A 23,848-nucleotide genomic window follows, 5' to 3' on the forward strand; every position below is an offset into this window, starting at 1 on the left:
GATCAATCAAATTGGATAAAATCGAATGCATTTATGGGTTTTATTTTTTAAATCAAAATACATAATTTATATTAAAATTTGAAATTTTTTATGTAATATCCATGAACTTTAAAATGTAGGAAAACCATCGACCATTGTGTTTTTTTGTGGTCACTGGCCAACATGGTGTAGTTACGTTGAACCTAATTCCATGACGACTCCAACTAACTATACTAACTTGGTATGATTTCAAACCTTAAGTATCATTGAACTCACCTTGTGGAATCTAAAAACATGATCTTATCCAGTTGAAGAGGACAAAATTCTATGAACTTTGAAAAAAAAAAATATTATTTTTCAGTATTAAATATAAATTTTAAATGTGAGAGTTCTGTGAAAGTTTATTAGCCATTCATTTTAAAAACCTTAGATCAAATCCCAAAAAATAATTTTTTGAAATTTTGGATATGAGTTTTTCTATAAAATCTAGAGAGGGCTGTGTTGTTGGATTGCAAATGTGGTAATCCATTTGAGCTCAAGGGCCCTTAATATGAGTTAAAATCTTACTAAGTTAGTGAGGAAAGTGTTAAAGAACCAAATGGATTATTGATTCGATTCTAGTGTTTTTTAGAAAAGATCCGAACTGGGGGTTTTGGTTCGGGTTGGATTCCGGTTAAATGGGTATCCATAAAAATCTTATTTATTAAGACAATTATCAGCAAAAGCAAAGCTGAAAAAAAAAATGGCAAACTCGCTCTGTTTCCTCTCTCCCCTCTGTTTTTCAACAACAATAATCCTTCTTCAACATCAAGCTTTCTCCATTACAGAAAGCCTCTCAGATTCCATCACAACTGTTCACGATCTCCTCCCCAAATACGGATTCCCTAAAGGTCTCATTCCTGATGCCGTCCAAACATACTCTCTGTCCGACAGCGGAGACTTCGAAATCGATCTCAAACGCCAATGTTCCGTCCAATTCGACTATCTCGTCTTGTACGACAAGAAGATCAAAGGGAAATTGAAATACGGAGTGATTTCTGATGTTTCTGGGATCAAAGCAAAGAGAATGTTACTATGGGTATCGGTTACTGGAATTGAGGTTGATTCAGATTTCTTGGAATTTTATGTTGGGGCTTTGTCTGAGAAGTTACCAATAGAGCAATTTCAGAAAATCCCCAAATGTGAGAGCAAGGCGTGTGGAGGTGGGAAAGAGATATACTCAGAACCAGAAGAAGAAGAAGTGTTTTCTTTGATTTCAGAGGTAAAATTTGAATTTTTTTATTTTTAGTTAAGCAAAATAATTCAATTTAGCGGATGAAGAGTTTAAGGTATAATTATACCTAATTTATAATTTTTTGAGGATGCTCATGTTTCCATCGTAGAGTCGCTTCCCGGCTCTTCCATCTCCAGCCATGACTCAAATTTTTACTCAAATTTATGTAAAAGTTTGAGTAAAAGCTTCATTATATGAAGCACTCTAGTGATAAATTAAAAAACTCAGGCTAACCTATTTGACTTAGTAAGATTTCAAATCTTATGGAGGGTCTTGAGCTCACATTGTGGCATCCTAAAACATGATCCAATCCCACAATTGTAGGGGACAAAATTTTAGAAACTCTGGAAAAAAAAAAAAAATAGAAAAATGTTAATTTTCACCATTGAATTTTAATTTTAAATTTGAGAGCTCGGTAGCCGTCCATTTTCAACATCTTGGATGATGCCAAAAACTTTTTTTTTAATGAGTTTTTCCATGAAATCTAGAAGGCTCTGATGTTGGATTGTCGATGTGGATTCCGTATGGGACCGACGACACTTGGTAATATTTGAAACTTACTAAGTTGGTATGAAAAGTAATTTTCTTATGTAAGATATTACCGTTGGGATTTGAATTTTACTAAACTCTCCTTTGATTTGAGTTTGAGTTTGAGTTTGCGTAAAAATCTATTCGGTATAAGTTTGGTTCTAGGATGGGAGTGTCAAAAGTGACAGTTTAAATTTGAGTATGACTATGGGTAAAGGCTAGAGATTCTCTAACAATGTTCTTTAAAATGAGAGCATCTCCAACAATGTTCTTTAAAATAAGAATCGTGATAATCTGACTATCCCAAGTGGCACACTCAATTGCCTCTCCTAACGTGACAAGTTCGAGAACTGTGCATCTATATGCCTCAGAATACAAAACTATACTTCCTCATAAAAATGTATATCCTGAGGGAACTGTGTATCCCAAGGAGTACAGATTTACGATTCTCGAACTTGTGACGGCAGGAGAGTCGATTGAGTGTGCCATGTGGGGTAGTCAAATTATCATGACTCTTAAAATAAAGAGCATCTTTTGTATTAAAAAAAGTAACAAAAGTTATTTTAACTAGTGTAAAATTTGATCCCAACCCTAACATACTCAACAATTCTTTTTCTATTATTATATTTAATGTTATTTTATTTTACAAACAAATATTTCCTAAAACCTACTTCAATCTTAGTAAGGGTCGTGAACTCACAATTTGACATCCAAAAATATGATCTGGTGTCACAAGCTTGTAAAGAATAAAATTCTAAGAATTTTGAATATTGTTTTTCGTCGTTAAATTTTAATTTGAAATTTTGCGAGTTCGTTAGTCGTGCATTTTCAACACTTTGGATCAATCTCAAAAATATTTTTTTATTTTTTAATATATATATTAAAAGAACGTTGTGTTGGATTGCCAATGTGATAATCCATGTGGGCTCAACAACCTTTAGTAAGAAAAAGTGTTTTTAATTTTTTAACATTAAAATAACTCGTCTTGGAGATTCTCTACAAATAGAGAGAAGCCCCTCTATATTTTAACATTTACTTTTAAAGAGTCTTAGAGATTGTTTTTTCAACTTTCACTCTTTAAAGTAAAGAACCAACATATATCACAAAGGTGTTAGGACCCATAGAATTCTCTTTCTATCCTCCACCGACTTCAATACAGTGCCACTGTAGAGTTAGGGAAGACCTAGAAAGTATGGAACAATCAACAATGATAGACAATGATAGATAATGAGCTGAGACTTCCCTTACAAAGGAGAATGGAACAAAAGATGATCAACCATTGTCACCCATGGGAGCATAGTGCTTAGTCGTAAACCATGTATATATGTCTCATGTGTGTGATTGTTTTCTCGATTTCTAGTCAGTTTCTTTCTCATTGTTATGGATCCTCAGTTTTGAAACACACACTGCACATTTTATTTTATTTTTTTAAATTTCTATAACTTAAGCTCTTTTTTTTAGGGAATTAAGGTGTACATATTTTGAACTTGTTGCAGGTGTAAGCGGATGGTGATGACCGCCCTCTCATCATACAAATACAATACTACTAATTCAGTTTGACACTTTCCAGTTTAATTTCCTTACTTTGTTTCCACAATGAAATGATCAATCAAGAAATAAATGTGTTATGGGACTGATTATTATTATTATTATATGAAATTAAAGTATATATCTTTGGACTTGAAATTGGTGTTCTGTGGATAATCTAGTGAGTCGTGTTGGAAAAACTCTATCCTTCAATCTTGGGATTTGAAATTATTGTACAAAATAAACAAGAGAAGAAATCAACCACAACTCATGAATTTACGTTGAAAAATCCAAAATCAGGGAAAATGCACGGGGCATAGCGATTTTCCTTATGCCCAAAGGTCAAAAAATAACTTACCATCTTTCTCCTGTACAAAACAACAATAAATACTCTTAAGGAATTAGGTTTAGCATCCCACCAAATTTCCCTTAAAGTTAGTACATTATTAGCGTTCAAGTTCCTTGGAATTTGTTGAAAAACTAGCATTCCCTCGACAATTTGGAAGTCTTAAACTACCTTGTTACCTTTACGAAACCCTTGCCAAAGTGATCGCCTTGCCTTATGTTTTGCATGTGTTTGAGGGTATCTTTTCCCATGTATTTGTTTGGGCATCCCTTTTTTGGAATCCTATATGGTAATTTCCCTAAGTTGATTTCCCCAAGTCACTCCTTTTGAGATTGGAACCTATGACGTTGTGCTAGTCGTGATGCCTTATAACCAATCCAACAAAACCACCTTGGTGTTGTGGTTAGGGCTGCAACTCTGATGGATTGGGGATTAACCCATGCCCTACCCAACCTTTGGCATGACCACAACTTCCTAACACTCAACCCAAGCCCAACGCAAGTCGGGTTAGCTCATTCCTCATTAATATTAGATAATATAGTTAATGACTTATATAAGATAAGTGATACATAAATGGGTTGCGTTCGGAGGCCCTAAAGAGTGCCAAACATTTTTTCAATGTATGGGTTAGGAGTTTCGGAACGGGTTGATTTTTGGTGAGGATGATCTCCTCATTCTAAAACTTCAAACCCTATCAAAAGTGATTTACAAAAATCGAATTGTCCACCATTCTTCAACTTATAAACTAGGGTTAGAAGGTTCAGAATGAGCTGATTTTTAGTGAGGATGATCTCTTCACCATAGAGATCATCCTCACAAAAAATCAGCCCATTCCAAAACTTTAAACCCCTATTTTGAAAAAATGTTTGGCACAATGTTTAGCTCTCTTTAGGACCTTGAAATACTTCCCTAAATGTGAATTGTGAAAGCAAAAGAAATAAAGTTATTTAAAAATATTTTTAAATTATAACCATATTAAATTCAGGTTTAGACAAATCAGGCAATTCAATGTCTATGCCAAACCTAACCCAATTTAATTCACACAAAAAATTGTCCAAACCCTAGTTAATTGTGCCCAAACGTGTAGGTTGAACCCATTGGATTTATGTTTGACCCGCCGAACTTACAGTTCTATTAGTGGTGCAAAAAGTTAAGTCTATATCCCATGGGGGTTTTAAAACATTGCTAACATTGCTTGTCATATACAATGAAATATAATTTTTCATGAAGCTATCCATAAAAAAAAAAAATAATAATAAAAACAACCGAAAGGAAAAGAAAAAAATAAATGAAGGGAAAAAGAAAAAAAAATGAACTAGGGTACTTTATCGAAGTGGTCTAATATTAGGTCAAAATGTCTGGTCTAAACACATGTTTGGTATCTATCTTATTTTTATGGAAAGAGCTATCTATTATACGGACATTAAACTGATTTTTTTTAATACCATTTTTGTCAAATTCATACAAATGAACAGATTTTTTTTAAAGGAAAATATGCCAATTTAGCTGCATTTACCTTTATACCCTTCTTCTACCTAAAATGAACTTAAAACCCTAAATGCAGTTCTAACTTTTTTATAATCCTGTTAAAAAAAAAAAGAGATTGTATTTTATTTGAAATTGGGAAGAAGGCTAAATTATTAAAATCACAAAGGTGACAAGCTGATGCACATTTTGGTAAAAATAAATAAATACTAAAATGGGTATACGGTTGATAAATATCTTTAAAATTTGGCTGAACCAGTAATTTTAACCTCATACATGACCTTTTTGATAAATTTCCCAAAAAAAGGCATTATTCATTGCAATTCATTATAGCAATCTACTTCCAATTGTGTTCTTGTACATTTATTTTAATGAATTACTCACATATTCACTGCCCTACTTTTACTTAATGATCCATCTTTATACCTCAAAAAAGGGGACTTGTTGCAACAACTCAAATGACCAAAGCAAAGCCACAACACACACACAAAAACCCAAACAAAAAAGAAAAGTTTAAGACAAAATGTTTCTAACTGATTATGATTATTTTACTAAAATGCCTCTCTCTCTCTCTCTCTCACACACAGAATGTTCTTCATTAGGTGGGAAATGCGAATGGGTACCAAGTTGCCCGATTACTAGATGTTATATCTGGAATCAATTAGTTGATTTTGGATCTATTATCATGGATATGATTATTTATAGACGAGATCCCAGACTTCATTTTGTTCCATTGACTTCAATTTTTCAGGTACCCCCAATAGGTATCCAAAGAAGTCATGATTATTGAGATCTTCTTTTAGGAATTTTTAGAAAACCTAAAGAGAAAACTATCAGAAAGAGAAATGGAGAAAAGTCTCAATTATTATCATAGAAGTTATCTTTTAATATTACTACTAGTAGCAAGGCGGAGCTAGGATTTTTCCCATGTGGAGGCAATCAAGAGTGAAATTTTTTTTATGGGGACAATAATGACAGATTTTTTGATCCACTGTTAAAATATGTCATAATAGCTCACTAATACATAAAATTTAAAAATTCTTGTGGGGGCAAGTGCCCCAGCAGTGCCCATTGTAAATCTACCCCTGGCTAGTAGGCCTATTATGTTGTTACATTAATGGTTTTAAAACTCGTCTAAGGCCAAGATGACTTGGGCGAGTCATCCTAGTCTTGGAGGCTATTGGGGTCCAATATTTTGAAAACATCAATCTAGTTAATAGAGAAAAATGTGTGATAATCCCAGGAATATCGGTATTGATCTCTAGGAAATCTACATTTTTCAGCAAATCCCAATGTTCATGGTGATGGAAAGTCTCTTCATCAAACAAATGGCCGAGATGAGAGAGAAATCATAGATATCTTACAAATCAATGCTATCATTCTAGATATATATTAGTACAAAAAATTTATTTGTACATTTTCTAGAGATTACATAGTATTTCTACTATCAAAACTTGGCTAAGTCAATCGAATTTTGTGCTTTTGATGTAAAATTATCAATATTTAGAATTTATTATTTATGAAAAATGAATTTTTTCGTATTCAACACTTATAATAAGATTTCTTATACGATTATTTGATTATAAATGTAGTAATAAATAAATTTTAAAACGTTCAAATTGGTTTTGCTCAAGGTGTAATGACTCACATGACTACTCAATATCAATGAGCAACCATGATTTTTCTTTTATGGGGAATGGTATGTGCATTATCTCATGAGGACGTTATCATCGTTCGTCACTTCTTTTCTTTTTTCAATAATACTCCTTTCTATTTTATTTTTTAGTGAAAAAGACAAGGGGTATTGGTCTTTTATATAATAAATAGTAAGGGCATTTAAGTATTTTGATTTAAATATTTTTTTTTTAATAAATGACTTGACAATTAATGTTAAAATAATAAATACATTTATTAATGACATAATAAATGTATTTATCATGTAAAAGACTAACATACCCTTATCTTTTTCACTAATAATAAAAATAAATAGGGGTATTATTGAAAAAAAAAAAAAAGTGGTAGACAATCTTAACGTCCTCATGAGGTCTTTGATATTAGTATTCATTTCTTTTTCTTATTGGAATAATTGTGATTGTAATAGTAACCGTGACACTCTAAAGATCAATAGATAGTTGTAATGTCCCACTTTAATCCATGGATATTAAATCTATTAATAGATCGTGGTCAAGTTCAAGTGAAACATAATAATTATCAATCCTATAAGAAATTTATTAGATTCAGACTAGAATAGGATCCCATCAAAATTTTCATTTTAATGTCCAACCTAATGTTATATGATACGTAACATTCAATTGAAGCCAAATTGATTTACAAAAATATATATTAAATATGATATACAATATGAGACTCGGGATAGGTTGATTCAATCAAAAAAAAGAAAAGAAAAGAAAAATACATGATTCCAATCTTGTAAAATAAAATCTAATGATTGGGATTTATGCTCTGAAAAACATCAATGGAGTATATATTATTGTGGGGTTTTGTATTAAATACACTTTGAAAATTGAATTTTCTACCAAAAATGCACTCAAAAGAATTTATTTTACCATACTACTCGGAAATGCTTATTTCCAAGGTGTATTTATTGCACCTTAACATGTACTCTCAGGGCACAAGTTAATAAAACCTCATTATTGTCATACTTATAAATCCCAAGTTCCCAATCATTGAATTCCGTCTTTAAATAGTCGCATTCATTTGTTCGATCATGAGACATAATCAACCCATTTACTCATGAAAAACAAATGACTCGGACAAATAAAACACAAAATCCAATTATTGAGATTATTGTTGGGATAAGTATCGATAAGATATATATAAATCATCGAGATATATAAATCACAATCATTGAAATCCGTATTTTAATATTAGGATGCTAGAGTCATTTTCCTTGAATCATTTGTTTCAAACACATTATCACGTCGTGTCCTCATTGGATTAATTCATGGTTGATCCAAAAATTAATTCGACAAGATGTAAAATCAAATCCTTGATCCAAAAATGTAGTTATCAAGTCTAAATGGATCAGCTATCAAGTTTGATCCAATCCATCGATGACCCTAACAGATATAATATAAGATATAAAATCAAATATTTATCGGATTCAGTCTTTATTGAAACCCAAATCCTTGATCCAGATCTAGAACTATTAAATCTCAATGAATCAAATATCGAATACCCAACCCATAATATAAGATATAAAATTGGATCGTTACCCAACCCATAATATAAGATATAAAATTGGATCGTTGTCATCGAAATTAAATCTCAACGAATCTGACCCAAAAATCCATGGACAACCCTAACGGATATGGGATGAAATAAAATCCAACCCAACCCAACCCATAATGATGTCCTAGATCTGTAATTTTACAAACATTCACTCACTCTAAGACCCACAAAACCCGGAAAAGAAAATAAAAAGAGGTGATAGAAAACAAGATCCACCTCGAACATCTCTCCCCTCTTCACCAATGACTACTTCTCTTCCTCTCTCCTCTCTCTTTCCACAAATCCACACAGACTTCAAACCCTAACCACAAATACAAACAACATCTCTCTTTCATAGAACAAATCATGAGAGAAGAAGACTCCAATTCCAATTCAAATTGGTTTTCAAGATGGGAAGAAGACCTACCATCACCTGATGAACTAATCCCTCTCTCCCAAACCCTAATTACTACTGATCTTGCCCTAGCTTTTGACATCCCTAACCCTAATTCCCCCAATTCTCAACAACCCCCTCCACCACCACCGCCACCACCACCACCACCACTTTCACAACCCCATCACCAACAACACACAGCTCCCTCTCCTCCTCCATCCCTACCTCACTCTTCCGACTTTGATTCCAACGAATTAGGTTCTGTTCCACCGGGCGATGAACCCGCTCGTACCCTTAAACGTCCTCGACTCGTATGGACACCTCAATTACATAAACGATTTGTCGATGCCGTAGCCCATCTCGGGATCAAGAACGCTGTCCCCAAGACTATAATGCAGTTGATGAGTGTCGATGGGTTGACTCGAGAAAACGTAGCGAGTCACTTACAAAAGTATCGGCTTTATCTCAAGAGAATGCAGGGGATTTCAACTGGTGGTGGTGGTGGAGGTGGTGGTGGTACTTTATCGGCAGCTGATGCAGCTACGGATCATTTGTTTGCGAGCGCACCCGTGCCGCACCATTTCTTGCATCCGGGTCGCCCTGCTCCAGGTCATTTCTTACCGTTTGTACCGGTTGCAGAGGCGTTGCAGCATCACCACCATCAACAGATGGCTGCTGCGGCTGTGGCAGTTGCCCAACAACAACAGCAATACCATCAAAGACAAGTGGGCCAGTTCGGATCGCCACCAGGTGGGCAATTTGAGCATGGGTTCTTGACGCGACAGCCGCCACCGCAAGTTCATAGGATGGCAGCACAAGTTGGTGCTCATCAGCCTTCTTACGTGGAGGATTTGGAGTCGGCAACGGGAGGAGGAGGAGGCGGTGGAGGAAGGAAGGTTCTGACTCTTTTTCCTAATGGAGATGATTGAATTTGGGTAATAAGTCTCCTTTCTTATTTCGTTTCCATGTTTTATTTCCGATTCCTTGTTTGGGTTTTCTGGAATTGTGTTGGAGAATGATAGGTAGGATTGTGGGAGAATTGGGTCTAGTGTGATTTAGGGTTTTAATTGTTGTTATTGTTGTTGCCATTTTCATTGTTGTTAGTATGTTGGTCATAGGGGTATGTCAAAATTCCCTCTCTAGATCCTAGAATTGCATGCATTATGTGTATGAAGTTCTACAAATGGTTCCAATTTTAGGTGCTATTAAGTGTCAATTTGGATAATCTTTGGTCAATTCCTTGAATTTTTGCTCGGCGTAATAAAAATTGGCGGTACTTGTATGTTCCACCCGTCGCTTCTGATGACTGATATTGGTCGTGATGTTATTCAAGGTGACGGTAGTGGTTGTAAACTTGGTATAATTGTGGTGATGTTCTTTCTCTGTTGGTCTAGACTTCTAAGGGTTTTCTTCATAGTCATGGTAATTTGGGAATCACTTTCTGTTGGAGCCTTTATGTTGGGTGGTGGTGTTATAGTGATGGTCGAAGTGGCGGCAACACCATCCTATGGATTGGGTGGGGGGTGACATTTATGCTTTCTTTTATGGATCTCCGAATGGGATTAGTACCGGATGGCTCTTCTGGGTAGATATGTTCTTAAGTGTTTCAGTTTGTTCTTATGTAAAGATGAAGGATTTGAACGATGGAGTTGTTTGTTTCTATTTGTTGTAAATTGTATAATTCTGCTGTGAGTAGGAAAATGAACCCCACCTCCCCCTGGGCATAAGGGGGGGCGCTTTTCAGAAAATTCTGATGTTATTTGAATGCTAGATATATTTCAATGCTCTAAGAATGTTGAAATCTACCTGAACTTTCAACGTTGAAATTGATCAGTTATCAAGTACTTCTCGGAGTAGCTCTTGTGTATTATGAATGGTACTTGATTATGTAAGACATGGCCAAAAAGGCTTATCAAATTATGTTACTTGATCATCAATTACTATTAAAATATTTTCATGTTGAATGCTGTAAACGAAGTAGATTTTTTGTACTAACAAAGCCATTGTCATGTTTTGCTTCTTGGATAGTGAGATAAACAATGCACATAAAAATGTAGAAGAGAGAATGGTAGAGCAAAAAATTAAAATAGGAAAGAAACAACAAAAAATAGAGGATTATTATTTCTGTGTTGGATAAATACAACTCGTCTAAAACAGAATAGAGATAGAGAAGGGATTGTTTCTTTGTTTCACAAATACAGTCCCTCTCAAGAAAAAAAAGGTGAAAGAGGTGAGAAGAAGAAAGATAAGATTGTTCTGTCTTTCAGAAACAACCTCTGTCTGAAAAACAGAAAAGATATATATATATATATATATATATATATAGAGAGAGAGAGAGAGAGAGAGAGAATTTTCACTGGGGTTTGGATACAAACAGCATATAGGATGGGAAAAGTTGGAGAAGAATTTTCTTCATGATGGAAGAGCCTTAAAAAAGTTACAATGGCCAAAGATATGTACCGTGTATCTCCATTACAAATTTTCTCGATAGGTAAGCAGGTGAAGAGAGGAATTGAACAATGGTTTGTGGTATAACCACATGGGGGTTTGAATGTTAGTATGAGGGGGTTTGAATGTAAGTTCGAGGGGGTTTGAAACTAGGATATGGGAACAGCACACATTTTACCACCTTAGCTAAGTTGGCACTTCCGGACTATACCGTCAACCAACCAACTACTCCAAAAGACTGATCTGTTGGAGATGGGGAGAACTATGAATATAAGAGGGTCACGGGGCTTAACTGGGTATGACACACCACAGAGTAGAGGAAAATATATACTCAAAACACTCCCCCTTCCATTAATGAGTTATTTCTGCTTCTCATATCCAAAAGATGTCTTTAACTTTGTTCCTTCTTGTTTGGAAATGTCCAATTCTCAACCAGACACGGTATAAAGTCTTAATCCACTATGTTCTGCTTGGCCTTTTGAAATCCCAATACAATGTTACCATTCAAACCAGATGAACAATTAAACATACTTTCTATGCCTACAAATATAGAAAGCAAATATATTTCCCCTTTATTCTGTTAGTAACTTATCTTTTAGCCATAGTTTCTGTATTTTTTTCTTTACAGTTCATTATGTTTCACTCTATGGTGATCAACTCTTCTTTCTATCCGAAGAGTGATATTTTCTCGGAATAAAAACTTTATTTGCCTAGATGCTTGATGCAATATTTAAATGAACCCATCTTGTGATCCAAATATAGTTGTGGGCTGAATGATCTTTAGAATATTTTAAGTTTAAGGGGAAAGAGATCAATTTTAAATGTCAAAGTTCATTATGTTTCACTCTGTTATGGCTGAATCAAACTGCAATGTTTATGAATTTACATTCTGAGAGAACTTCATCTCATGATAGCATAAATTTCCAAGTCCCTTGTCTTGTATACATTTTCATGGAGGTTGGTCATCTTGACCATCTTAGATGTAATATAAGATTGTATTTGTGTGTGTGCCTTGCTCTTGAAGGCAGCAAGATTTCCACTTAACGTCTGTCTGCGTGCACCATTCCTAGGGCACAAACATCTGAGATGTGGGCTGTAGGTTTTTGGGAGCCTGAAGTACACTTTACACAAATGAGTACAAAACCCATTTTCGGACAAAAATTATGTTGATCAGATGCAACAAGTGTTAGTACTTGCAAGTAGTGTACTATATATATTGTTGAAATTATTTTATTATAGTTCTCTTTTTTATTAGTGATTATTAAAAAATATATATATTATTAGTGATTATAATTCTTTTGAAAAAAGGGGGTTCATTTCTTATGTGATTATTCTAAAAAACAATTGTATCGATTAAGTAGTATTGATTGTGAAAAGTATAGAGCTTGCCTTGATGACAAACTAGTTATTGTTAGTAGAAGGGATTCTTCTTGTCCTTATATATAGACCTACCATAGTAACTTCCAATGAACAAGGTAGCTAGGTGCGAATTCTTTTACTCCATTTCATTATGGTTCCTTCTATCAACAGCAATATTAGGGCTTGCTACAGTTGTTCAACAATTAAAGGATTGTTCTGTTCATCAGAGAAGCTATTTTCGGGGACACTAAAGTTAGGTTCAGATGTTTTTCAACATGCAGTTGTGTGCGTTCATGGAACTCGTTTTGTAACTGGATGAGCATGTGGAGGAAGGAAGTGGTTTTTTTCGTTTTTCCTTAGTGTGGTCCAGTATGGTGGCCCGTTTCTATAAAATAGGAACAGTGTTTATGTGGCACACTTTAGTTGGAGTTTATAACACCTTGGGCTCCTAATCAAAGCTGTGCACGCATCCCAATGTGTTTATTTTCCACGTAGACGAACGGTACTGGATTGTGACTCTCATCCTTAAGGGCACCCAATTCAAACAAAGTTGGGTCTGAATTGGAAGTGAGAGAAAACTTGGGGGGGCCTCTCCCTCGAATCTTCAATTACCAATTATTGAAAACATTTTCTGTTTTAAAATTTCAGGACAATTGCAACTCCATTTTTCATTTTAGGATTTGTTTGTTTGCTTAGAACATTTTTATCACAAGATCCTTTGCGTATAAGAGAGTTGATCTTTAAAAAAAATTCTCTGAAAATTTATTTATTAAATAGGGCTTAAAAATTGTTATGCATCTTACATGAAAAATGAATTTATTGATAAAATAGATGTGGACAATTTCTTCCTGAAAATGATTTTCAAAACGGATTTTCCAGCTAAAACACAGACTCTTCTTTAATTTATGGGTCAGGCATGATGGGTGTGCCAAATCTTAGGCCTCATCATTGACCTTTGATACTCTCAATCTCAAGGCTTATTTTAATACTTATTATTAGTATAATTTAGTCCCATGGCATGGCAATGTGATAGCTCATACCCTCGGTATTATAGGCTGGAGGACCTCTCTGTCAGTGAATGATGTCTTCCATTCCTCTTGTCAAAAAATAAAATAAAAAATTGGTAAATGTTTGAGATAGAGCTGCTATTGCCACACCAACTTTTGCTAATGCCACTATGCTAATATGGTAATAGAATCTCTATTGAGATGTCCTGAGTTTTCATACTGTTGAGATCCCCATAGGTTGACTTAGGTCAAGTAATAATTTTTTTTTTTTTTTTTTGCTACATCAACTCTCTCTCTCTCTCTAATCCCCACGTTCACACGCACAGCATAAAATGATCTTCAACCCTAGTTTTTTACCGTGATTTTCAACATCACCTCTTTAAAGAAAAATTTTGACAAGTCAAAGACAATGGATATTTTATTTTGGTAGAAGAAACAAGGGTGGGTTTTGTAAACGAACTCGAAGATAATGGGATAATTTAATTTATCTATAAGATGAGTCGTTTTTGGGAGAGAATTGTCAACAGGTTTTCTAGCTAGGGGTTGAGGGTATTTAGGTCATTGTATAAAAATTTCCTAAGAGGAGACCATTATCATCCATGCTCGTTATCTTGACTCATCTGAGAAAAGATGACTCGGAGGGATCAACTCAGTCTCAACCATGTTCCACATAGATGAGTTGCACGAACATTAATAAATATAGAGAGATTCTACTGGCACACCAACTTTTACTTATTACATCCCAATTACTTTAATTATTTCACACCCCCAATAAATAAATAAAAAAATCACCCATGCCATTTAAAATAAGAATTAATATTTCCACATCAAAATTTTCTTCATTAAACTTGCAGCAGATTCAAAAGGAAAAAAAAAAAAAAGCGGTATGTTACAATAATCCACCAACCAACGACAGTCATCATCTACTCTAACCTCTTTATGTTGATTATGTGCTCTCCGGTGGCTCTCCATCAAAAAAGAAGAAAATATCCAGAACTTATGTTCTTTTCCAAAGTGAGAAAATGTTATTCTCATCCTTTTCTTTTTTTTCTTTTTTTAATTTAATTTAATTGGGTTTTAATGACTAAAAGTTGGTGGCAATAGTTCTCCAAAATATAATATGTTACTCTTTTATCTGTTAATTATAATTAATAATAGAAAACTCTCATTTAAAAACCAAAGTTTACTTATAGTACACCAATTAATAAAATTAAAAACCAAACTCTCACTTAGAAGACTAACTACACACCAAAAGCAATTGGGAGGGAGAATCAGAGACCCAAATTCATGCAAGAAGTGGCAGTAATAATTTTTTTTTTTAAGGATTTTGTTATGATCTGCCCTTAGGGAGCACGTAAAGTGCCTTAAATACACCTTGGGATCTGGATTTTCTACCGAAATTGCCCTCAAAAATTGTTTTTTACCAAAAATACCTCCAGTTTCTTGCTCCCAAGGTGTATTTAATGTATTTTAACATATGCCCTAAGGACCCATATTTTTATTGTCCCTAGCTGATAATAAGAAGGAAAAGAAAAGAAAAGAGAAAAATAAAAAAAATAAAGATAAACTAAAATTGAAATAGACTATGTCAAAACAATCTTCCACAATGTTACCTACTCAAGATAATCTAAGAGACACCTCGATACAGATAGATCCATGAATCGACAGTTCCCAAATCTCCTAGCGGTTTTGGGAGTAATCAAAGCTCAAGGGTTGGTGATATAATGGTGCCTGCATTAACAGCGATAATAGGATAAAATGATCAGAAAGAAGTAATTAATTTAGAGATTATGCTCCTTTTAATTATCAAAACAGCAGGAAAATGTTTTTTTTTTCTTTAAAAAAAATATTGAAAATGCGACTTGCAGGTGTATGATTGCAGGAAATCATTTAATCTGGGAAAGTAACATTCCCATCTTTGTCAAAAAAAAATTTCCTCATCTCTTGAACGTTATTCTCTCAAAATTACCTTGATCTTGAAAACTAAAAACCAACACTCTGTTTGGCATTTTTTTTGTAGGTGCAATTAAACACCTGAAACATTTTCTTAGGAAACCCATTTTCACATAACCATTTCCTTGAGGAATTGATTTTCTCTTGAAAACCGTTTCTCTTAAATCTTACCAACCCATTTTCAAACAACATTTCTGGAATGCCCATGCGATTATGTGAAATGAGTATGAGACTGCCTACGACTAAGGGTGCAACTTGGTTCAGTTTAAAACAAGAACTGAACCAAACCAAACCAATCACTTTGGACTGGTTTGGTTCGGTTTGGAACAAGTGGTTCCGTTCTAGGTAAAGAAAATGGAGAACCGGTCAGTTTGGTTCAATTCTCAATTCAAGTCTTGTTTAAAACCAAGAACCAAACCGAACCATCATGTAATAAATAAATATATATTAATTATGAATTATTCAATGACTTTTTCTATGGATAGGTTAATGATTTATTATATGATATTTTATGTTCATTATTTTTTATTAAAAATATGTTACTTCCAAGCAGGTTTATAGAATATTAGCAAACCCATAGAACCTTATTTTGGTTTGGTTCGGTTGTTGTTCTTGTTTAGTGGAACCAATTTAAGTCAGTTCGGTTCCAATTTGACCCAAACCCAACCAAGTTGCACCCGTACCTTCTACAAGGCTACAACTGCGAACTCATGGATCAAATCTTTTCAGAGTTCTATATACACCAGATATATCTTATAGGCAACAGTTCTATTCTATACAGCAAGCTGTAATTGGTGACAAACGCCAGGGAAGAAGAGAAAAGCTGCGCCCACTGGGTTCTACTAGGTGTTCCCAAATGTAAAATTTGACCTGCATTGATCATCCGACCTCCCCTGGTGTTTGTCATTACTCATGAATTGAGACTTGCTATTATAACCAACTAGATATCCAAAGTGGGATGGGATCCATTTAATGGAATGACAGAGAGCCACAAGTAATCAAGTGTAGTAGCCTACCTGGAAAACACCATGTCTAAAGTGCCCATATGACTGTGTGTACATCATTGCAGGACTAGGCCAATGCATATAAACAGCGGCATCCCCAGAAGTCTGACTCAATCCACCGGCACTGAAAGGGCTCACACTTGGACTTGCAGAAGGCCTGTAATTGAGGGGCGTTTGGGTCCTCGGCAACTGATTCATTTTAGGAAAACCAGTTTCATACTGAATATATGAAGGTTGGAAGCTCTGCATATCGAAAGGCCCCAAACTAAAGCTTTGATTTGGCGGGGGAACCCTTACATACCTGCACCATTTTTTTGAGGAATGTATTCAGTTTGTTCAATTATCCAACACACCTTTTGTTCCAATTGTAAACAACTGTTGTTGTTGTTTGAATGTGTTATAATGTTGAGGTAATAACTTCAACAAAGCTTTTGTAGTGTTTGAGTAGAGTGTTTTAATCTTCAATTAGGGTGTGATAAATAATGAGAGCTGCTATTTGCACCACAATTTTTTAAATTATTTGTCACGCCCCAATTAAAGATTAAAACACTCTTCAAACATTACCAAGGTTTAGCTCAAATTATAATCTATCATAACACTTGCTCAAACAATTTCAGTAGTTATTTACAATTATGATTAGGCTCATATAAAATCCTAAACCCAAAAAATAGAAATCTAGCAAAAAAACATGAGAGCTTCTATTAGCACCCCAACTTTTACTTATTCTCAACAATTCACTTATTTTCTTTATTTTTAATTGGGGTGTAATAAGTAAAAGTTGGGGTGCCAATAGCAGCTTTCTAAATAATTTAAGAAATTGGGGTGTGCCAATGCAAGCTCTCTAAAAATAAGACGTACCTTTCGTAACTTCGGTCATAGTCTGGATCACTACGGTCCTTCTCTCTGTCTCTAAGTATCGCGACTCTTGAAGTACTACCATCCCTTGTAATATGAGCCTTCTCTGGCTCATTGATGAAATTCCTCCAAGTTTCACTCTCATCTCTACTTGAACAAAAACTTCGACCATCGATCGTAGCCTGAGAATATGCACCTACCAAGTCAGGACTACTAAAGCCATTGAAGATACGGGCTCGTGCTCTGTCATACTCTTCTTTCCTCTCTTCTACGGTCCTCACTTTATTGTGTTTGGATCCCAAACCATTTGCATCATTTAAGGAAGCTTGCTTTGGCCTCAACTTGATGGCAATCTTAACGTGTTCGGGTTTATCGTTTTCTGACTGTTGTATTGGAACTTCAGATAAACAGACATCTGGGTATTTGCTTTCAGCTGTTTTCCTCACTACTATTCCGGTTCCGAGACCATCAATGAGGTTATCGAGTATCATAGATTGCAGCCCGTAGTGCTGAGCGATTCGGTGAATGGCAAGCCGAAGATATGAAGTAGGGAAATGTGGAAACTCAAATTGTTGTTGATCAGGATTCTGCATGAACTTCTGAATATCCAACTCGATTCGCAGAACTAACAGGTACAAGCAAAAGAAAAAAAAGAATAAAAAAATGTTGAAAGTGCCCAAGTTAATGAACAAAAACATTTTTGACATGCCACCACAAAAATATTAAAATTCATGAGTTTTTAGCATTAGAAATAAATGGAATTCTCTTTTCTGAAGAACCAACATAAAAGCATTATAAGCACTTGTTCTCCTTCTACAATATCCTGTCGAGAATGTCTCTTACTTAAATATTGGATATTAACTAAAGTTGAAGGAAAGATACATATCACAAGGAAAAAATCAAACAAAAAAGAGAATCTATATCAAAATGCTAATGGTAACAATGTTTTCTGTTATAATTCTTAAGCAAGCCCACTAATCCACTAGTGTTCTTCAAGAAATCTAAATGTGTGATATTTGCTTGCGTCTGGCATACCCCAAATTAACACATAAAAGCTAAGAATTATACCAAAGATAACAACAAATATCATATCCATTCCCCATCCTAGTGCAATATGGCTAAGAAGCCTTATATATGGAAATTGCAACCTCCCAATTTTTAAAGACCATTTGAAGTCACTAGTGTTGACACTTAAGCAGGTCAGCCACATGAACCTACCTAGCAATGATATCCTGCTTTCTAAAACCATCCAACAAGCCCAAATTGACACAAAATTATGGTTAGGGAGTCATGTTGATATGGCTCAGATATACCAATATTTGTAGTGAAATAGTACTTTAATGTACATTAAGATTTAAAATAAATATGAAATGATAAAATATAATCACAGCATTGTTTCCTGCCAATAGGGTATAAGATAAGTCCTAGGTGATTCCAAAACATTCTTTATTCTCAATCATTTTTCTCTAGTGAAGTAAAAGGGTGGTTGTTTGTCTAACAAGATTTGGGATTATTTAGAGAGATTAACATCCCAATGAAAAACTTTATTGCAGATCTGTGCAATTTACCATTCAATAGGTAAGCAAAGAGTGTTTCTTCTGTTCCAAAACAGCATCAAATATGTTTCTTGGAAACGTCTAAAATTTTATCTCAAGGCATTGTCTAGGTCAGGAGAAAAACAAGACTGTCTCAACCAAGACAATCGAGATAATGTTTCGCTCTAGTCTCGACTCTCGACAACATAAAGGATACCCATCTTCCCACCAAAAAGAAAATCACATTTCACTCCTCTTTTCCCACGGCATTCCATGGTAACCACATATGCCTTTAACAAAGAAACATAGTTTGACTGGTCATATCATTTCTATTTCAGAAAAAGGAAAGTAAAAACAGGAAACACATCAGGACTTATTATGACCATTTTTTTATTTGTAAAATCAATTTATCAGTTGGAAAAATCAAATTGATGATTCCTCTCTTGGCTACAATCCAACCAATTGTACAACCTTAACCAACATGGTATGATATGAAACTAATGTGATTTATACAACAAATTGAGTCAATGATAGGGGATAAGGTAAACACATCAAGCACTTAGATTCATCAAATTGTCTTGATTTTGTGTTTATGCCTCAAGCAAGAGATATCTCGCGTATTCCATCTTCATTCGCCGCAGCTGTGATGGCAAGCTCTATGTCTGCTCCTTCTAATCTGTGCTTGATTTGGTCCCAATTATGCTTTTCCTACATCTGCTATCAGGGTTCTAAAAATTCACATATATTTGGGCTGAAGTTCTTAAGAAAATCTTAACTTTAGATTGTACCCAAGCTAAGGAAATCATCTCTATAGGTTACTACTAATGCAAATCTAGTGGTAAATCTGCTATCATCTTGTAATTCATTGTGACTTTTGCTCGAGAGGTATGGTCACATTATCTATCATTTTTTTTTCCATATTTCATGGTGTTTCCCTAGTTGCTTCAATTTTTTTTTATAGGCAAAAGATTTTATTGAAAAAGGGAAGGAAGAGTGGCCAAGGCGGCCAACCAATCAAAATAGAAGAAAAGAAGTAGCTGGAAAAAAAAAAAAAACAAGAAGCTACACAGTCAATGCTCACTATGTGAATCCCCTTTCATAAAAAAATCCTCAAAACATCCTCCTCTAAATTCTTTAAAGCTCTTGCTCTAGTATAGCATGAGACCAAGAATGGACATGAGAACCTCATGCAAAAAGTGCTCTTTTCCTTGAAAGACCCTGCTGTTCCTCCCCAGCCAAATGCTCCAACACAAGACAAACGGAATTATTGACCATAATTTTTTCAAAGGAATTCCTTTAAGGGTCCAAAGGTCTAAGAATGATGATGAAAGCATCAACAAATTTCAAATAACGGAAGAAAGTGAGCCCATACCTCTCTTGAATAGGGGAAATAACTAAGGTCATTAACTGCTTCCACGCTCGATCACACAAAACACAGAAGTACGCTTAAAGGGATTCCCTTAACCATGAGGTTGTCAATTGTGAGAATTTTCACTTGAATAGCAGACCAAATGAAGAAGGAAATCTCTTATGGAACTTTTGTGCCCCAAATGATCACGTCAGAATTTTTCCTAGTTGATACATTTATCCCAATGACGGTGGTCTCAAGCATTTAACGTCAGAATTTGCTGTAAAGTGTTTCCAAAATTTAAGATTGTTAACGTGAGGGGTATGCCTTTTGGGTGCCTCTTGGTCTAAGGCGTAAGCTTAGCTGCTTTTAATTTTCAACCTTATGCCTCAGGACATTTTTAATGAACCTCATCCCGAGGCTCGCCTCTAAAACCATTGTGGTCGAAACATTAAAACCTACAAAAATCAAATATTTTTTTTTACCAATAAAAATAAAAATCCTAATGGTGCATTACGCTTCAAGGCTAGAGCGATAACTTTGAAGATCCTTTTGTAGGAAAATACTCGTTTAATGGACGTTATCACGTAATTGAATTAGAGCGATAATTTGGTCTTATCTACTTAGGATTTCAAATAAATCGAGGCTAATAATTCCAATTGACATCAGAAATTAAGAAAATCGATATTAATCGGAATAAAAACACAAGATAATTAGTCTAAATTTGCTGGATCTACACTAAATTGACGCCACAATCGAACAAAAATTCGAGATCTGATTCGAGTAATAAACCTTAAGAAAGAAAATTCCTGAACAAATCCTTACCCCTAGACAAGACTATCAAATCAAAGAGGAACAAAAATCCTAATCAAATCAAACAATTAAAGATTTGATGATGCTTACTGGTGAGGCGATGGCGAGGGTTCTGAAGAGCCTCCATCAAGAATGGATCTACTGAAGGAGGAGGAGGAGAAGCTTGTACATCGTTTTCCTTCTGGGTGATGCTAACGTGCGCCGGTGGTGATAGAGATTCCATTTCGATTTGCGAGAGAAAGAAAAGAATCTCTCTCCCTCTCTCTCTCTCTTCTTTTGTCCTTAGAAGATTGAGACCAAAGAAGACTTTATTCCTCCTCTCTCACAGCATCGTTAACAGTTGATCTAGGACCCGAAAACTCCGAAAGTCGCTATTTCTGTCCAATCAGAGATACCCACGTGTTCCAATGAGGAAGGATCTTTTAGATCTAATTGGACACGGACACTTCTAAAGTCTAGCCCATAGTTACTAATTCAATGTACGGGAAAAATTCGTTACGGGATTAATTCGTGTACAATTAGAAATATATATTTAATGATTCGGTCAAAAATTTGAAGAACTGTAAAAATGCAATACGAGTATAATTTGACTTCAATACTCTAAAAAGGGGGTGCATGCCAAGACGTGGTGGAGAAAATTTATTTAGGAGGTTCGAGGTAGCCAATTCTAATCAGGACAAGGGTTGGGTTTAGCTAAACCTACAAGAGAGTCCTCTCTCGATCTCTCTCTTCGATTTATACGATTAAATAGCATTTTTACTATTCAATCATAGAATCATTTCTGATCAAGTAAGCAAGAGAAGGTAGTCCTTTCATCTCTACTATTTTAATAAGGCTTGTTGTATGGGTGGTCATGAATCAGGTTGAATAATAGCATACATGAGATATGCCTCGATGGAGATCCCAAGAATAATAATTTGCTTATGGAACCTAATGATTCATTATTGTACACATAAGATGACTCGGAACAATATTTATGAACAATTCTATCGCGTGAGAGACGGAATAAGCTAATAGATTATGTGCTTGGTTGATATTCTTAATAATAAAGTCACATTTTATTTATATAATAAATATTTAATTATTTCTATTAAAGTAGACAAACTCTCAATAGACTCGTGTGAGTTTTATTAGCTCATCTGAGATTTTCATAAATATTGTCCGAGTCATCTTGTGTGTCTCATGCGATTTTGCACATGTGAGACACCACATGTGTTTGTCTCATTCAAGCAACTCCAGCTAGTCTCTAAATTTCAGACACACTCTCTAAATTACTATTCACGTATTTAGAATTGGAGACGAAGGAAAAAAAAAATAGAAATGGTCTCTATTTAACTTTCATCTCGTATAAATATCAATTGTGTCCCCATCATTTTACGTAAATGCCATTCTTGAATTCCCTCTTTCAATAAAAATATGTTTTAAATATAATTTTTGTCCTCTATTTATTTTTAATTATTATTATTCAATATTTTTAAAAAAGTTATCGAATATTTATAAAAATATTTAAAAATTCAGATTTAATCAATTGTTCAACTAAATTCGACAAAAATTGGTAATAAAAAATAAGTTTGATTATGAATTTTTTTTTTTGTAATTTTTGTTTTTGTTGAAATAAATGAAATTAATTTAACAAGTAACGTTGGGTTGCCAACAACAAATTTTAATTTTAATTATTATTTTTAATATTTAACTTATGGTGTAATAAGTAAAATTGCATTACCAATAACAAGTTTATTATTTTTAATTATGTAAATAGTGAATTATAGACATGAATAAAGATTTAGAGGTTGGGACACCTTGTTTGGTTTTGGAGGAGAGCATCTTCTCTATAATGAGATAATATGCCAATATTGAGACGAAAAGTAAAGTTACCTGATGGAGTTGCTCTCATGGACAATACAAACTCAGTCTCGGACGAGATTTAAAACCATGTTAAATATTAAAATTCCATTTAGATTTAGATTTGGACTTGGATTTTTGACTTTTAGCTTAAATGAAAATTTGGGTTTTAGAATTTAGAATTATAATTTGAGTAACTTCAAAATTACTGTTAAAGGAGCAATTTCTTACCCTACTTCTACAACAAACCAAATCTTTTCCAACGACTACTTAACGGTAGAGATCACCTCCAAAAATCAACCTTTGTTTTCTCAAATCTATACTTATAGTGCATGTAAGTACTCATTAATGGATCCCACTACATACTCTCTACATTTTGGTGGATATTTGAGAAACCCTCATGTTCTCAAGTTAATGATATGCCTCTTGACCTTAGTCTTCTCTCTCGTAGACTATTGAAAAATTACTTAAATACTCTAATTTTCAATCATATAAAACAAATCTTCGAACTTTCTAACAAAATCTATCCAATACCGATTGTCAAACAAGATGTTGTGAGTGATGATTCATAGGAAATATTTCACTTGCTCTTAAACAATACCAAGACAACTCCGGCAAGTCATTTGAGTCTCACTTAAGATTTGAAACCATAATTACTATCCTCGTTGTAGTAACAAAGTTCAAATTCTAGTGAAGGTTCGATTCAAATAAATTTGAGTAAATTTCGTAAAAAATTTCAAAGTTTATACAAATTATTTGTTGGATTTCTTATCAAAAACTATCCTCTTTTGCTCTCTCTAAATCTTATCTTTATCTTCTTCTTGATGTTTGAATATTGAAAAAACTTAAAATTTTGGAGGTGAAGGATAAAATGTTACCATATTTCAAGATTAATTGAGGGATCGTATATTAATCGGCTAA

The 23,848-nt window shown here is 34.3% G+C and overlaps 3 protein-coding genes across 3 annotated transcripts; 2 read left to right on the forward strand and 1 right to left on the reverse strand.

The window, feature by feature from the left end:
* Window positions 1–714: 714 nt before the first annotated feature.
* Window positions 715–3,457, forward strand: LOC147386904 (uncharacterized). Its single transcript, XM_086423522.1, has 2 exons — window positions 715–1,240; window positions 3,277–3,457. Exons 1-2 carry the CDS (start codon window positions 722–724, stop codon window positions 3,280–3,282), a joined length of 525 nt encoding a protein of 174 aa, XP_086279648.1. The 5' UTR covers window positions 715–721; the 3' UTR covers window positions 3,283–3,457.
* Window positions 3,458–8,563: 5,106 nt separating this feature from the next.
* Window positions 8,564–10,700, forward strand: LOC147386905 (transcription factor MYBC1-like). Its single transcript, XM_086422263.1, has one exon. The coding sequence runs from the start codon at window positions 8,736–8,738 to the stop codon at window positions 9,690–9,692; it is 957 nt and encodes a 318-aa protein (XP_086278389.1). The 5' UTR covers window positions 8,564–8,735; the 3' UTR covers window positions 9,693–10,700.
* A 4,427-nt stretch (window positions 10,701–15,127) lies between these two features.
* On the reverse strand, window positions 15,128–21,383 carry LOC147386906 (uncharacterized). Its single transcript, XM_086422262.1, has 4 exons — window positions 21,176–21,383; window positions 17,393–18,014; window positions 16,547–16,835; window positions 15,128–15,308 (listed from the first exon to the last, which is right to left on the reverse strand). Exons 1-4 carry the CDS (start codon window positions 21,306–21,308, stop codon window positions 15,258–15,260), a joined length of 1,095 nt encoding a protein of 364 aa, XP_086278388.1. The 5' UTR covers window positions 21,309–21,383; the 3' UTR covers window positions 15,128–15,257.
* Between the last annotated feature and the right edge of the window lie 2,465 nt (window positions 21,384–23,848).

Source organism: Akebia trifoliata, chromosome 14, assembly GCF_017979445.1.
Source record: "Akebia trifoliata isolate Shusen 1 chromosome 14, ASM1797944v1, whole genome shotgun sequence".
In the NCBI taxonomy this organism is placed as follows: domain Eukaryota; kingdom Viridiplantae; phylum Streptophyta; class Magnoliopsida; order Ranunculales; family Lardizabalaceae; genus Akebia; species Akebia trifoliata.

Excerpts from the sequence above, each read along its gene's own strand:
- LOC147386904 (XM_086423522.1), top strand. The coding sequence starts at position 722 with ATGGCAAACTCGCTCTGTTTCCTCTCTCCCCTCTGTTTTTCAACAACA.
- LOC147386905 (XM_086422263.1), top strand. The coding sequence starts at position 8,736 with ATGAGAGAAGAAGACTCCAATTCCAATTCAAATTGGTTTTCAAGATGG.
- LOC147386906 (XM_086422262.1), bottom strand. The coding sequence starts at position 21,308 with ATGGAATCTCTATCACCACCGGCGCACGTTAGCATCACCCAGAAGGAA. Across the intron at positions 16,836-17,392 it reads TATGACCGAAGTTACGAAAG|GTATGTAAGGGTTCCCCCGC; the intron begins GTACGTCTTATT and ends AAAATGGTGCAG. Across the intron at positions 15,309-16,546 it reads TTAGACATGGTGTTTTCCAG|GCACCATTATATCACCAACC; the intron begins GTAGGCTACTAC and ends CTGTTAATGCAG.